This window comes from Crocodylus siamensis, chromosome 2, assembly GCF_052110815.1.
Source record: "Crocodylus siamensis isolate JL-2025a chromosome 2, ASM5211081v1, whole genome shotgun sequence".
NCBI classification, from domain to species: Eukaryota; Metazoa; Chordata; order Crocodylia; family Crocodylidae; genus Crocodylus; species Crocodylus siamensis.
In genome coordinates, this window is record NC_143396.1 from 57,821,538 (window position 1) to 57,833,892 (window position 12,355).

The window sequence follows — 12,355 nt, forward strand, 5'->3', positions numbered from 1 at the left end:
TGCACATTAAGGTATCACCAAAAAGCGTGCTTTTGCTAATGCACATTAAAATAGGCTAATGTGCCTCACAATGGAGGTACTAAATTTAATGCACATTAGTAAAAGCATATTAATGAATGTGTAGATGTGCCCACCTGCATCCTGGTTAATAGGGCTTTGTGGGGACTGCCCATCTAGCAGCTCCCTACCATATTATGGGGAAGGCAACTTTGTCTAAGTTTTAATGTTAAATATGAGCCACACAAGTGCATATTACTAAGTGGTCCAGAGAGCTATGACTTCATGAGTAGTTGCTATTCTGCTCATTGCTACACCAGAAAAAGCATCACCTACAAGCTAAATCATCCCTTCAGACTTATCATTAACAATGTGGGAGGCTTTGAAAAAACATTACCTTCCAAAAGCAGTATATGGCCTCTACAAACAGGTTCACAAAAGCATGTTTGGTACCTCTTGACCTTAAAGGAGACTTGACTCCAGGCAATTCTATTGAAGCTAGAGCAGTGGTTCTCAGCCTATTTGCCATAGTGGGCAAAGGTGTTACACACCCACACAACTTACTGGGCACAGCTGTGGGTTGAGAACCACTGGTGTAGAGTCTTGTTCCTCCACTCAGTCAGACTGAGCACCAAATTTGGGGTCAGGGAAGAATTTTACGCCAGAGTCAGATTGGTGTGGAATAGGGAGGAAAGGGGGGAGGCAGGGGTTGCCTTCCCCTGTAGCAGGGGTTGTGGCCTTCTACTCAGGATCTCTTGAGCACAGTATTTCATAGAAGCAGGATGCTGGGTACGGTGGTTTCCCACTGTTACCTGTGGCAGGTTAGGGGCTTAGGTCTGTGTTGTGTCAGGGTTGAGGGTGGGATTATGTAGTAACTACGGACTGCATAGGATGATCCTGCCTCAGGCAGGGGGTTGGACTAGAGCTCAGTCCGCACGTCCCTGCTCGGTGACTGTGATTAGCAGTGGTGTAAGCTGGGGCCGCATGTGGACCAGGGCTACCTCGCTTCGGGCTCGGGCTCGGGCTCCCGTCCCGTGCGAGGCAGGGTCGGGCCGGCTCCCTGCCTTGCGGGGGAAAGGGAGCGCTCAGCAGCGAGGGAGGGCGGCGCGGGGGGCGGCGACGGCGCAGCTCTCCCTCCCGATGGAAGATGCGCCCGATCGATTCCTCCCGCCAGCTGCTCGGGCCAGGGCGAGGGAGCGGGAGCGGCCCCGCGCTTAAAGATGCCCGGGCGGCTGCGGGGGGCTGTGCCCGGCGGCGATGCCCGCCCGGCAGGCTGTGGCGGGGCTGCGGCGAGCCCGGCCCTGCGCTGGGCGCTGAGGCGCGGCGGGGCGGCGGCGGCTCAGCTCGGGCGGCGGCGGCGGGGCTGGACGTGGACGTGGCTGTGAGCGCTCCGGGGCGCCAAGCCCGCCCGGCGGGGCCATGTCCTCGCTGGTGAGGGAGGACCTGGGCAAGAAGCTGTTCGGGCCCCTGGGGCAGCGCCTCGTGGACTTCATCCAGATCGAGGGCGCGGCCCGCGACACCCACTACCTCTGCGCCTCAGGTACAGCCCGGCCGGCCCCGGGCAGCGCGCGGGGGAGCAGGCGGCCGGACCCCCGCCCGGGGCGTCGCCGGGGCCCGAGGCCAGAGCCTCCGCAGCCCCGGGCAGGTCCCCCCGCACGGCGCAGCCCCGCCACGCAGAACCCGGCTCCCGCTGCCGCCCCTGCGGCCTCGAGACCCCCCGGGCAGGTCCGCCGAGCCCTCGCTTCCCCTCCGCACCTTGCCTGCCGTGCGCCAAACCTCCCGGCGGCTCGTGGCAGGCAGGGGCAGCCTCCCGGTAAAAGGGCCGCCCCGTGTCTACCCCTCGCACCGAGATCCCTGGGGAGGTGGATCTAAGTGCGACAGGCTCGGGTCAGTTCCATCCTCTAGAAAAATGCCCCCCTGCTCTAAGTGAAGGTAGTCTAATTTAGATCGGGTCTGGCAGCACTCATCCAACTCAACTTCTGTACAGTTCCCAGCACAGCCCCAGCCCTGCAGCTGCCTTCCTTACCTGGCTGGGCTGGCTTGGGGCTGTTTTTAACCCCACCCCTAGACGACAATTCCCCGGTGGACCAGTCAGCCCCTCCCCCCCCCAAGCTCACCAAACCCCCCATTCTTGAAAGCTGCTCCCAGTACTGGTTTTACCAGCATTCACCAATGCTGGGAGCCAAGGTGGGGGGAGGAGCAGGCAGGATAAGGTCATTGGTTCACCAAGGGCTAAAAAGTAGCCCCTACTCTTGGGGGCTGGGGGAAGAGACCTACCATCCCCTCAAAACTCCCTGCAGATGCCATGAATCCTCCTCATCCTGCCAACCCACCCCACCCCCTGCTTGTTTCCCTTGATCCCCCATAGACGCCAGTTGCACCCCATCCCTCCCACAGACCTCGCCAGCCCCCCCAAACCCTGCAATCCCCTGAGCAGATCCCTTGATTCCACCTGACCCTCCCCATAGACTGCACCTGCCCCTCTCCATCCTCCCTGCTGGAACCTGCTCCCCCCATCCTGATTTCTGTTAGATTGTGTGACCATCTGTAACTCCATCTGACCTCCCCCTAACCTCCCCAATGTCTATACGTACCCATAATAGATCCTTACAGTCTGTTGGGGGTGTGAATAATAAGAACTAAGCTAATTCTGTAGCATTGAACCTTATGACTGCATGACTCATTTCCAAATACATCTCAAGTAACTTTATTCACAAGAATAAAGTTCAGGGGCAGAAGCGCAGGGTGCAGGCAGTGCTCCGGGGAGAAGGTGGCTATCCCCAGGGCAGGCTGTGTGCAGCGCAGCTCCCCACCCAGGCCTCAGGGCATCACAGAGGCCAGCAGCGTGGGGCTCACCTTGGTGGGCCAGGGCAGCAGGCGGGCCCAGACCACAGAGAAAATAAACTTTGGCGCTCTGACAAATGCCATTTGTTACAACAGTTTTTTCAAAGGTATTTAATGGTATAGCTTTGATATTACTGAAAGCTGCTCAAAATGAGGGAAATTTAGTGTGTGCACAAAGCTAGGTAGAAAGGCATATATCTTGTTCTTGATAATTGAAATGTACTATATATGGGCTTAAAGAGTTTTTGTAAATATAGATAGCCTATGCTAATTAATAATGTTGTAATGTAATGTTAAAAAATATAGACCATTTCTGAAAATCTAACTAAAGCCCCATTACTTTCAGGGGACATACAAGGGATAAGCAAGCAAAAGTAAACATGTTTATCAAAAAATTCCTAGGGAAAACAAAAAGAACAGGCCACAAAGGAAACTAAGTAACTCGCTTAAGGAGGGGATTCCTGCAAACAAATATGAAAGTATATATTGAGAATTAACAATGAGAGGTCTCCAGTATCCAATACTAAACTTATTCTACCATAAGAAAGAAGAGTTGGGAAAGTGATAGGTGCAGTGTGTCCTGAAAGACAGTGATCATTCTTTAATTCCTATGGGAATCAGTGGAATTGGAAGGTTTATAGTGCTTGGCAGGACTTGATCATTAATTCTGATCTAAATTGATCATCTTAATTCTGTTTCTTGAATGGCAAAAACCAGTTATGCTTTATTATATTAGAATATGAGACAGCTTTTTTCTGGACATGTTTCCATAAGTGAACTTTGAGAAGAGGTGGGAATTTTTGTGCATTTAGAATACCTACATAAAACAGGAATGACATGTCCTTAAATTAAATTAAGATAAGAAAAATAATTTTAATACAGCTAAGTATTTCATTATTGTTTGCATGTAGCCAGCAAGATTCTAGGAGCAGTCAGCACAACTGCACAATATTCTAACTGAAATCTTATCTCTGCAGTATATTCCTACTAAGTTGTACCATTCCTGTTAATAGTCAGTAAAAAAAACAAACAAACAAAAAACCCCAACAGAACATTCTAACTTAAGTAGTCTTAAAACAAAATCTTAATGTGCATAGGTATTTCCTTAAGGGCTGATATTTCCATGCTTCACTTTCACAGTTTTAAATCTTAACAGAGTCTGGGATAAGAAAATTAGTTCTTGTTAGCATACCCTTACAGTTAATGATTTAATTGCCCTGGTTAGCAGACGGAACTGAATGCAGAAGATTGGCTATTTTAAGCACTTTGGACTTACCTGTTAGTGGGGGAGGAAGTGGGGGGGGTGTAGGGTCTTCTGGCAGTAGGAGCTTGAGGGTTGGGGGGCGGGGGCAGGCAGTGTAATGTCCAGTGGGAACAGGAGTGGCAACAGTACAGGATGCAGTGGGAGTGGCAGGGGTGGGGGGGTCCAGCAGCAGCGAGCCAAGCTCACCGTTCTTGGCCACACTCAACAGGGCCCAAGGGCCCAACTCCAGTGTCCTTCTGTTACATGGAGGGCTGGATAAAGAGGCTCCGTGGGCCATATGCTTGACACCCCTGATCAAAACCAGCAATGCCCAATTCATCTAGTCCCATAGGCTGTCAAGAATGGTATTGGATCAGTCCAATCCAGTATGTAGAGCTAGGACATCTGGCTCATGAGGCTCTCGAAGGGTCTGAAAATTTGGCAGCAGTTCCACAGCTGCTGCTGTTTGTCCTACCACCTTTCTGGACCCATGGGGATGACAGGATGCATGCAGGATGGATGACAGCCACATGGGCCATGTCTTGGTCACTTTTAGTCTAAAACCCCGGAAGAAGTGAGGAAACACTTTTGGTAAAGGAGGGCACTTTGTGTCCAAAAGCTTGTCTAACAACTCCCAGCTACACAGTTGGTCCAGTAAGAGATAGTACCAACAGAAGAATAATCAGGGGTTATGTTAGAGGCAGGGGATTAAATTAAAGGCCTACCATTTTTCAAAAAAGGTGGGCATGATGTGGCAATGAAAAGAAAGCAATAAAAGTGTGTCCATTTTCCTGATTTAAAAGAAAAAAAAAATATTTGGAAACTAATATTAGCGTTCCAATTCCAGGGCTTTTCCTACTAGTTAGTGTGTTTGTTGTACAATTTTGATTTCTTTGCCAACACTTAATTCATTAATAATGTTAATGATTTTGAAGAGTTGTTCCCCCACCCCGCAACCTTCTCTCTTTCATTGTCTGACTTACTGCTGCATTAGGGGAGTACATCCAAGGCTCGATGAACAATTGTTCACCAGAGCACCTTTGGAGGAAAACCAGGAGTAATGGCCACAAAATCCTGGAAGACTGTTCCAGGCTCAACATTAGGAAAAAAGAACATTGTAGTCAGGGTGTCCAGATTGTAGAATAAGCTCCCTCCAGAAGAGGTGCAATTACTACCCTGGAGATCTTTAAGAGGAGACTGGACAGTCACCTGACCCCAGTAGTCTTTCCTGCCTGGTGCAAGGGGCCAGACTTGATCTTCTGAGGTGCCTTCCAGCCTGACTCAGGAACAAAATTGCAGCTTCTGGAAAAAGCTCAGAAATAGGCATGAGCAAGTTGAAATGATAGGAAATCATTTTTAATAAGATGTTTTATGTTGTTGCATATTATTTTATAGGAAAACAAATTAAGTGCGCTCTCTCTCTCTCTCTCCAGTCATCACAAATTATTATATCAAAAAAATCTTTATGAAATATATGATTTTCAGATATCTCCATGTATGTGAACTCTTTTCTTTTAATCTTGCAGTGACTAAAGGTAAAGATGTAGAAATATCTATGGTGAAACACCTCAGAATGGGTTTGGAAGATAAATATGATATAGTTGAAAAGTGGCTTTTGAAAGATCTGGAGATGATTGATGGAAAAGAAGCAGATACTGTAAGTGCTGTATTTTTACTGTAAATTACTATTAACATGATGCACTTCATAGACATAAGGGCTGGAAGGGACCTCGGAAGATCATCGAGTCCAGCTCCCCGCCCACTTGTCTGCTTATGTAATGTGCTAAATAGTATTTTTACTACAAAAAGTGACTCTGTAGAAGTGGCATCAGAGGGTTTCAGGTTTTGAGTAGACGGGCTTCAGATTCTATTTCCTGTATTTAGAAGGAAAAAGCAAAACAAGATGTTGTTTGTCACGCTCCAAAATCAGTTGAGACGCAAGAGTCAAGGTAGGTTATTTCTGGTTTCCGTGTTGTTACCAGTAGCGAAGAGTCTTCAGATTCTAACTGCATAGTCTCTCCACACCCAAAATTACTCGGGTGAGAACTAACAATTAAAATGTTTCAAACCCCTTTGAAACATTTAGATGAGCTGTACAAGTGTACAAGCCCTTTGAAGTATTCTAGGAGCAGCCCAAGCTCTGGGGAAAAAAAAGGTACCAAATTTAGATGCTATTTTGTAGTGTTTCATTTCTTGCTCTGCATGTACAGGGCCAAGGAGAAAGAGCATGGGGAGGACAGTCTTTAGGTTGGAGAGAGCCTGCCAGATTGTGCGCATGCCAGTTCCTACTCCCTAGTCCCAGCTGCTTTTGCACTTGGGGCGGGGGAGGAACCTCTGGCACTGGGCTCTTTAGGCCCAATCTCCTCTAGCTCTCCTCTCTGAGGAAGAGGGGGAAAAGAAGAGGTAGATGAAGCATCCTAACACTGAAGAGCTAGGGAGTCAGCGCTGCCACTCCCCTGCCCCTACATGCTTCTGAGACATTTGCCCCCTCTAGTGTCCCTCAGTTCAAGAGCAATGGCTGCATGTAGCTGTGGGAATTTTGAAGTCTTCCAGCCATGCGGGGAGGGGTGTGCGCCACAAGGGCTATACATGCATTCTCCCAGCTGAAACAATTTCCTTCAAAATGTTTCCAAGCGCATTGGACTTAGAAATTTTAGAAGTTCCTTTTGTTTGCACCCTCTGGCTGTTGAAACTCTTCACAGGGCCAGCTGTAAAAAATATATGCCCTTTGAAATGTCCCAAAAGAAGCTGGATTACTCCAAGAGAGTAACTCTTGAATTGAGACACTGTTTTGCATTTCACTTTTTGCTACTTGTGCATGGGGATAGGGAACTCATAAATCCCCCCACAGTGCTCTGCTATTGCATCTCTTCCATGTGGGAGGGAAGGAGAGTGGCAGGGACAGTTAGGGTAGGCTGAATGAAGGCTCATCAGCTGCCCAGCTGTCAGGTCTTCTCACTGTTAGAGCTTCTGATACCACTTGTCTGCATCCATGTACACTTTGGTTCTGCCACACCATGAGGCCTGCACTGCTGCTGAAGCTGGAGTCTCCAAGCCCTTCTCTCTCTGGCTCTGGGAGAGGGGGAGAGCGGGGGTTGGAGAGCCAGGTATCCCAGCAATGGAGCACTCCTACAACCACAAACCCCCACTGTTCCCAGTCACAGCATGGGGTCCCCAGGGATGGCTGATGCCCCTAGAGCTCTGTGACCATGCTAGTCATCCCCAGCAGGCACCCTTTTCCTCACTTGTCACATCTTGCTGGAAATTAAAATAGGGAAGCTGGCCTCAAGTTCATGTTTGGACACAGTCCTGAAGGACCTCACTGATGTAGCTACCTGGACCCCTTTTTGGGTTCCACTCAAAATGGATGTCTCATGGGACACCCTCAGCCTTATGGGCTAGACACATGACTCCAAATATCACCCCTTTACCACACCCCAAGCCTCACAGATGGTATTTAAATGCTGTCCTTCTGAGGCCTTGTAATAGTTCAGCCTCTCCTTCATCCCTGCACTTGCCAGTGTGGGCACAGAGACAGGGCTATGGCACCTCCATACTGTAGTGTGGCCCCAATGAGGCCTCCTCCTCCTCCCCAAAAGGCTCAACTCAGTCCACCAGCTTATAAATAGCAACCAAAATATGAGCCCCAGTGCTATAACATAATACCACCAGTTCAGGGTGCATTCTGTCCCTTTAAGAGAGTCAAACTTCTCCCCAGGCAATAAATACCTTGTAGCTTAGGGTACCTAGTGAGCTCCTGGAGTCCTATTAGTTCAACATGCAGCAGATCAGGTGGCTGCAGCATCTCTAGGCAGTTTTTCTTTGGCTGTTGCCAGAGAAGAAAGCCCTACTGGCCTCAGCCCTGGGGTTTATATGTGCCATGGGCCCTGCCTTCTTCTGATTAGCTGACCAGGTGCAGGTGCAGGCTAATTCCTTTGTTAGCCTGCTGCCATAGTAACCTGCAGCTATGGGGTTTCTGTTTGGCTCCTAGGGCCCTCTCCCTAGGCAGTTTCTGATCTTAAAGGAGCAGGCACTTTAGTACCCTGTGACACTCCCAAACCCCCACTAGATGCCTGTGCCCCCAACACTAGCCTAACGCCAACCTCTCCTTGCCCCAACTGCCAGATTCCGGCATGCTCCCCACTACCACTGGAGCTGGCATCCTGGCTGTCTTTTCTCCAGTCCCCATATCACTCCATTCCTGCAGCCTTTTGTGGTAACCTCTGGCTAAAGAGCAAACAGCTGCATGTGACTATCATGATTTTGAAGTACTCCAGCCAGGGGCATGACAGGGGCTGCATTTATGCCCCTTGGCTGAAGCTCTACCCTTTTGCAGTGTTCCCAAGACCATTACATTTGGAAGCATTTCAAAAATTACTTCTGTCTGCACCTTAAATTTAACCCTTGACCTTCATTGGAGTTGCCTAGAAGTCACTGAAGACAGGGCACAATCTTAAGCTTTGAACTTATGGCCCCATTATTTTATAAATGGAAAGAATTTGAATAGAAGATGAGCATCCCAGAATTTCAGCTTCCAGATCACCATATAAATACCTTCCTTTGGGAGGAGTACAGTTTGTCACTTTACCTGCAGCTGGGAGTTGTGCCTTCCCAGCCACTCGCCTAGGGACACACCTGGGCATCTGGGGCATAGGGTCAGCAGTGACTTCTGATTGCTGTGCAATTGTAGCCACTTCTTTTCGGCCCCCTCCAAGTCAGTGCCCAGTGTGTTGCTTCTTTCACTGTATCATAGTTATGGTGCTGCCTCAACATCCACACGTGCTTGAAAGTTCTGCAGGAGGCAAGGAACCTGTTCCTGGAGTTGTGTTTCGTAAAATTCCTCAGCTCTTGCCTACCCTGAACATTTCCCCATACTTCACAGTGTAGCAGGGCAGAGACAGGTCACCTTCTGTGCCCTGACTTAGAACAGGGTCTAGACCTTCTGCTCAGAAAAAAATAATAGCTTCTGTATGGAAACTTGCAATGGTTTTGTTCCATGAAGCTTACACCCAAAGGACAACTCTACCTAGTGCTGATTTATCCTTTCTCTGAGGCTGTCCCAGGACTAGAGCAGGCTGAGGGACTTACTAGTAACACAGCTATAATAATCTTCACACCGATGGTGGAATTATATAGGCTGGTGACACTTTGGAGCAGGGGTGTCAAACTCACTTGACTCTCCCAAGCTACATTCGGACTGCAGGGCTCTTTGTGGGCTGGATTTGGACCCACCTCTGGCAATGGGGCAGCACTAGCGGGGGCAGGGCAAGTGACATCAAGGGACCATGGGGGTGAATGCAGGCAAACGTTTGACACTCCTGCTGTCAACCACTGTTTCTCAACCTGTGGGTCATTACTCAAAAGTGGGTTACAAGACTATAGGGTTGCAAACAAACTTTAAAAATGGATCAACAAACTTAAAAAATAGATTCTCCTTTAAAGGAGAAAAACGTGAGAAACCTGCCTTTTCTATTACATGCTGGCAGAGTTCCAGACTGCAAGGGGCTGCTTGGAGGGCCCTGTGCCCCCCCTACCACACACCTACCCCCTACCACACACACTGCGGGGCTGGGGCCTGGGGTGGGGGCAGTGGGTTGGGAGTGGGGGGCACTGGGTCAGAACTAGCTATTGATGTTTGCAAATGGGTCCTGGTACAAAAAGGGTTGAAACCCACTGCTCTAGAGACAATTCTCAATGAGTCTTCTCCCATACATTTTTCTACAGAAAGTAATGACCAAGGATCTGGGTTTTCTGTTCAGCATGGAAAAATGCAGCAAAACATGGGTTTTTATATTTTAAGGAGAAAAATGTGGATTTTCTCTTTTTAAGGAGAAAAACTTGGATTTCTCTTTTAAAGGTAGGGCGGGGGAGGGGGGCAGGGGCTGTGGGTCAGGAGTGAGGGGCACCAGCAGAGCCACAGGGCTGTGAGTAGGGAGTGACGGGCAATGGCATGGGGCAGGGTGCTGGCATACCAGGGCTGTTCAGCACCACAAAGCGGGGGAGGTGGGGACAGTTGCAGCTAGACCGATGTCCTGGTGAGCGAACAGGCTAGGGGGAGCTCTATTTTTCCATGCTAAACCCAAAATCAATTGCCAAAATTTATAGGTATTTAGAAATTATTTTATTATAGTGGTTGAGGCACTGGTTGGCTTCCAAATTGCTTTACAATTGTAAATATATTAATAAAACATTGTGTTCAGCTGATACCTATATGTATATATAGTGGCATTTCATTTTAATCATGGAAAAATGAAGATTTTGGGGTTTTAAGCAGAGAATTTGTGACTTTTTAAATCACAGAATTTGCAGTTTTTAAACAGAGAAAACCAGGATCCATGGCGATGACGTAGATTTGTCTTACTGTTTCTAGTGAAAAACATTAGTCCCAAAGTCATTAGTTGAAGATATGGTTAATGACATTCATAAAATGTAATGCAACTTGTTAATTTTAAAATGACTGTACACATGAATAGAGCTGATCTGCAGTATGAGGAGAAAGGGCAACCAGTACTCTTCATTTGAGGTGGAATGTGGTTTGGCATATGGTACATTTTAGACATTTTAGATGGTACTTTAAAATAATTTCATATTATTGTCTTGAATTATAATGTGCTTATTAGCCAAATCCAGAAATTCTTACTCAGGCAGAAACGCTTCTCCTGCTCAAGTTTTACCTGAGTGAGGACTGTTTAAGAATTGCTGTGTTGGGGCCAGTTAGTATAATTTATTTAGGCTTGGCAGGATTTTATTTTTATTGGTAAACATTGATAAATGTTTATTTCACCTCACACTCATAGGCTGAGGAAAAAGTATTTGCATCATTAATAATTGAAATTTATCAAAAAATGATGTAAGAAAAATGATGACAGATGAAATGTGTGAAAATGGGGGCGGCAGCCCTACAGAACCATGTTGCCTGTAGTTTGCACTGCAACTCCCAGAAAACCAAGGAGACTGGGAACAAAGGAAGAGGAAGTGGCAAAGTGGACAAGGAAGTTACAGGTGAACAGACCGGGGACTGATGGCAGCTCTACCACTCAGCTGGCAGCAGTCCTACAGTAGCTATGTTTGTTGTGGTGGGAGGTTAAACTACACTATAATTATAGTATGCTGTCAGTAATAAATTGTCTCCCCCCACATACTACTTTTGCACAATCCTTAACATTTAAATCAATAAAATTTAAATAAATGCTTAAAGATAAACATCAATTTTATCTGTCAATATTATATAAAAAAAAAAATTGAATTTAGCCAAGCCTAAATATATTATAATAGGAACATTTATGGATTGTGGATGTATTTCTAAGGCCCTTGGCTTATATCTTTTTTAATCCATTAAAGTGAGGCAAACGACAAAGTAATGAGCATGGGACAATAAAAATATCGCAGCAGTGCAATAATAATCTAATTCTCTCTATGTTATTTTAGGATAACCCCTATTTTGATATGCACTTCGAGAAAGTCTACAAATTGGAAGCATATAGCTGTGCATCCAAATATGCATTTGCACGAACATTGAACAAACTGAATGAGATGTACCTTAAACAGGACTTGAAGATTGTGAACTTTGATATAGCCTACATAAATGATAATTGTTTCTGGTCATCCAACAATGGCGACTGTTTGGTACTTACAAGGATATGTTTCTATGCTTCCAACCTACTGTGCCTGTCTCTGTGTCCTATGCCATAAAGATAGGTTTTATAACCCTGAGGTGATTAATTGATTCTCAATAACCAGGTTCTCACAAATCATCTGCTATAGAAGATTGTAAGTGATATGCAGTATCTGCTTTTTACTTTTAGATAGTTACAAAATAATTTTTATATAAATGATTTAATTGGTTATTTAAAAAACATGCCAGTTTTGTAAATACTTATTAGCGTACTTCCCTTTCAGCATAAAACTACTAACAACTAAGTTAGGCAAAACTTCATGAGCACAAATGCTTATAGGGGTACAAATTATTGTTCATAATGGCCCCAAATATTTCTAAACTAGTATTACTAGTCAATTTGTGCCTCAAAAGAAAGAAAAAGAGCAAAAAAATTGTGTGTATGACCCATGCTAAATTCAATTCCAAGTGTGGTAAAATGCAGAATTCTTCTAGAATAGTGGTGCTCAGCCTTTTTACCTAGGGGACCAGTTGGGCAGTGCTTGGTCAGTCCAATCTAGTGCCTGGGGCAGGTGCAGCAGGCACATCTAGCCATGTGGTGGAAGGTGGGGGCAGCCCAGCTCCACTGGGGGCTTTGGGAACAGGGTTTCTTAAGA

At 46.7% G+C, this 12,355-nt stretch overlaps 1 protein-coding gene across 1 annotated transcript; it reads left to right on the forward strand.

Moving 5' to 3' along the window:
• Positions 1-1,412: 1,412 nt before the first annotated feature.
• Positions 1,413-12,141, forward strand: EXOC1L (exocyst complex component 1 like). Its single transcript, XM_090034708.1, has 3 exons — positions 1,413-1,537; positions 5,611-5,741; positions 11,513-12,141. Exons 1-3 carry the CDS (start codon positions 1,417-1,419, stop codon positions 11,774-11,776), a joined length of 516 nt encoding a protein of 171 aa, XP_089890834.1. The 5' UTR covers positions 1,413-1,416; the 3' UTR covers positions 11,777-12,141.
• Positions 12,142-12,355: the final 214 nt, after the last annotated feature.

Coding starts and splice junctions, on each gene's coding strand:
- EXOC1L (XM_090034708.1), top strand. CDS start 1,417: ATGTCCTCGCTGGTGAGGGAGGACCTGGGCAAGAAGCTGTTCGGGCCC. Junction 1,538..5,610: donor CCACTACCTCTGCGCCTCAG/GTACAGCCCGGC, acceptor TTAATCTTGCAG/TGACTAAAGGTAAAGATGTA. Junction 5,742..11,512: donor ATGGAAAAGAAGCAGATACT/GTAAGTGCTGTA, acceptor ATGTTATTTTAG/GATAACCCCTATTTTGATAT.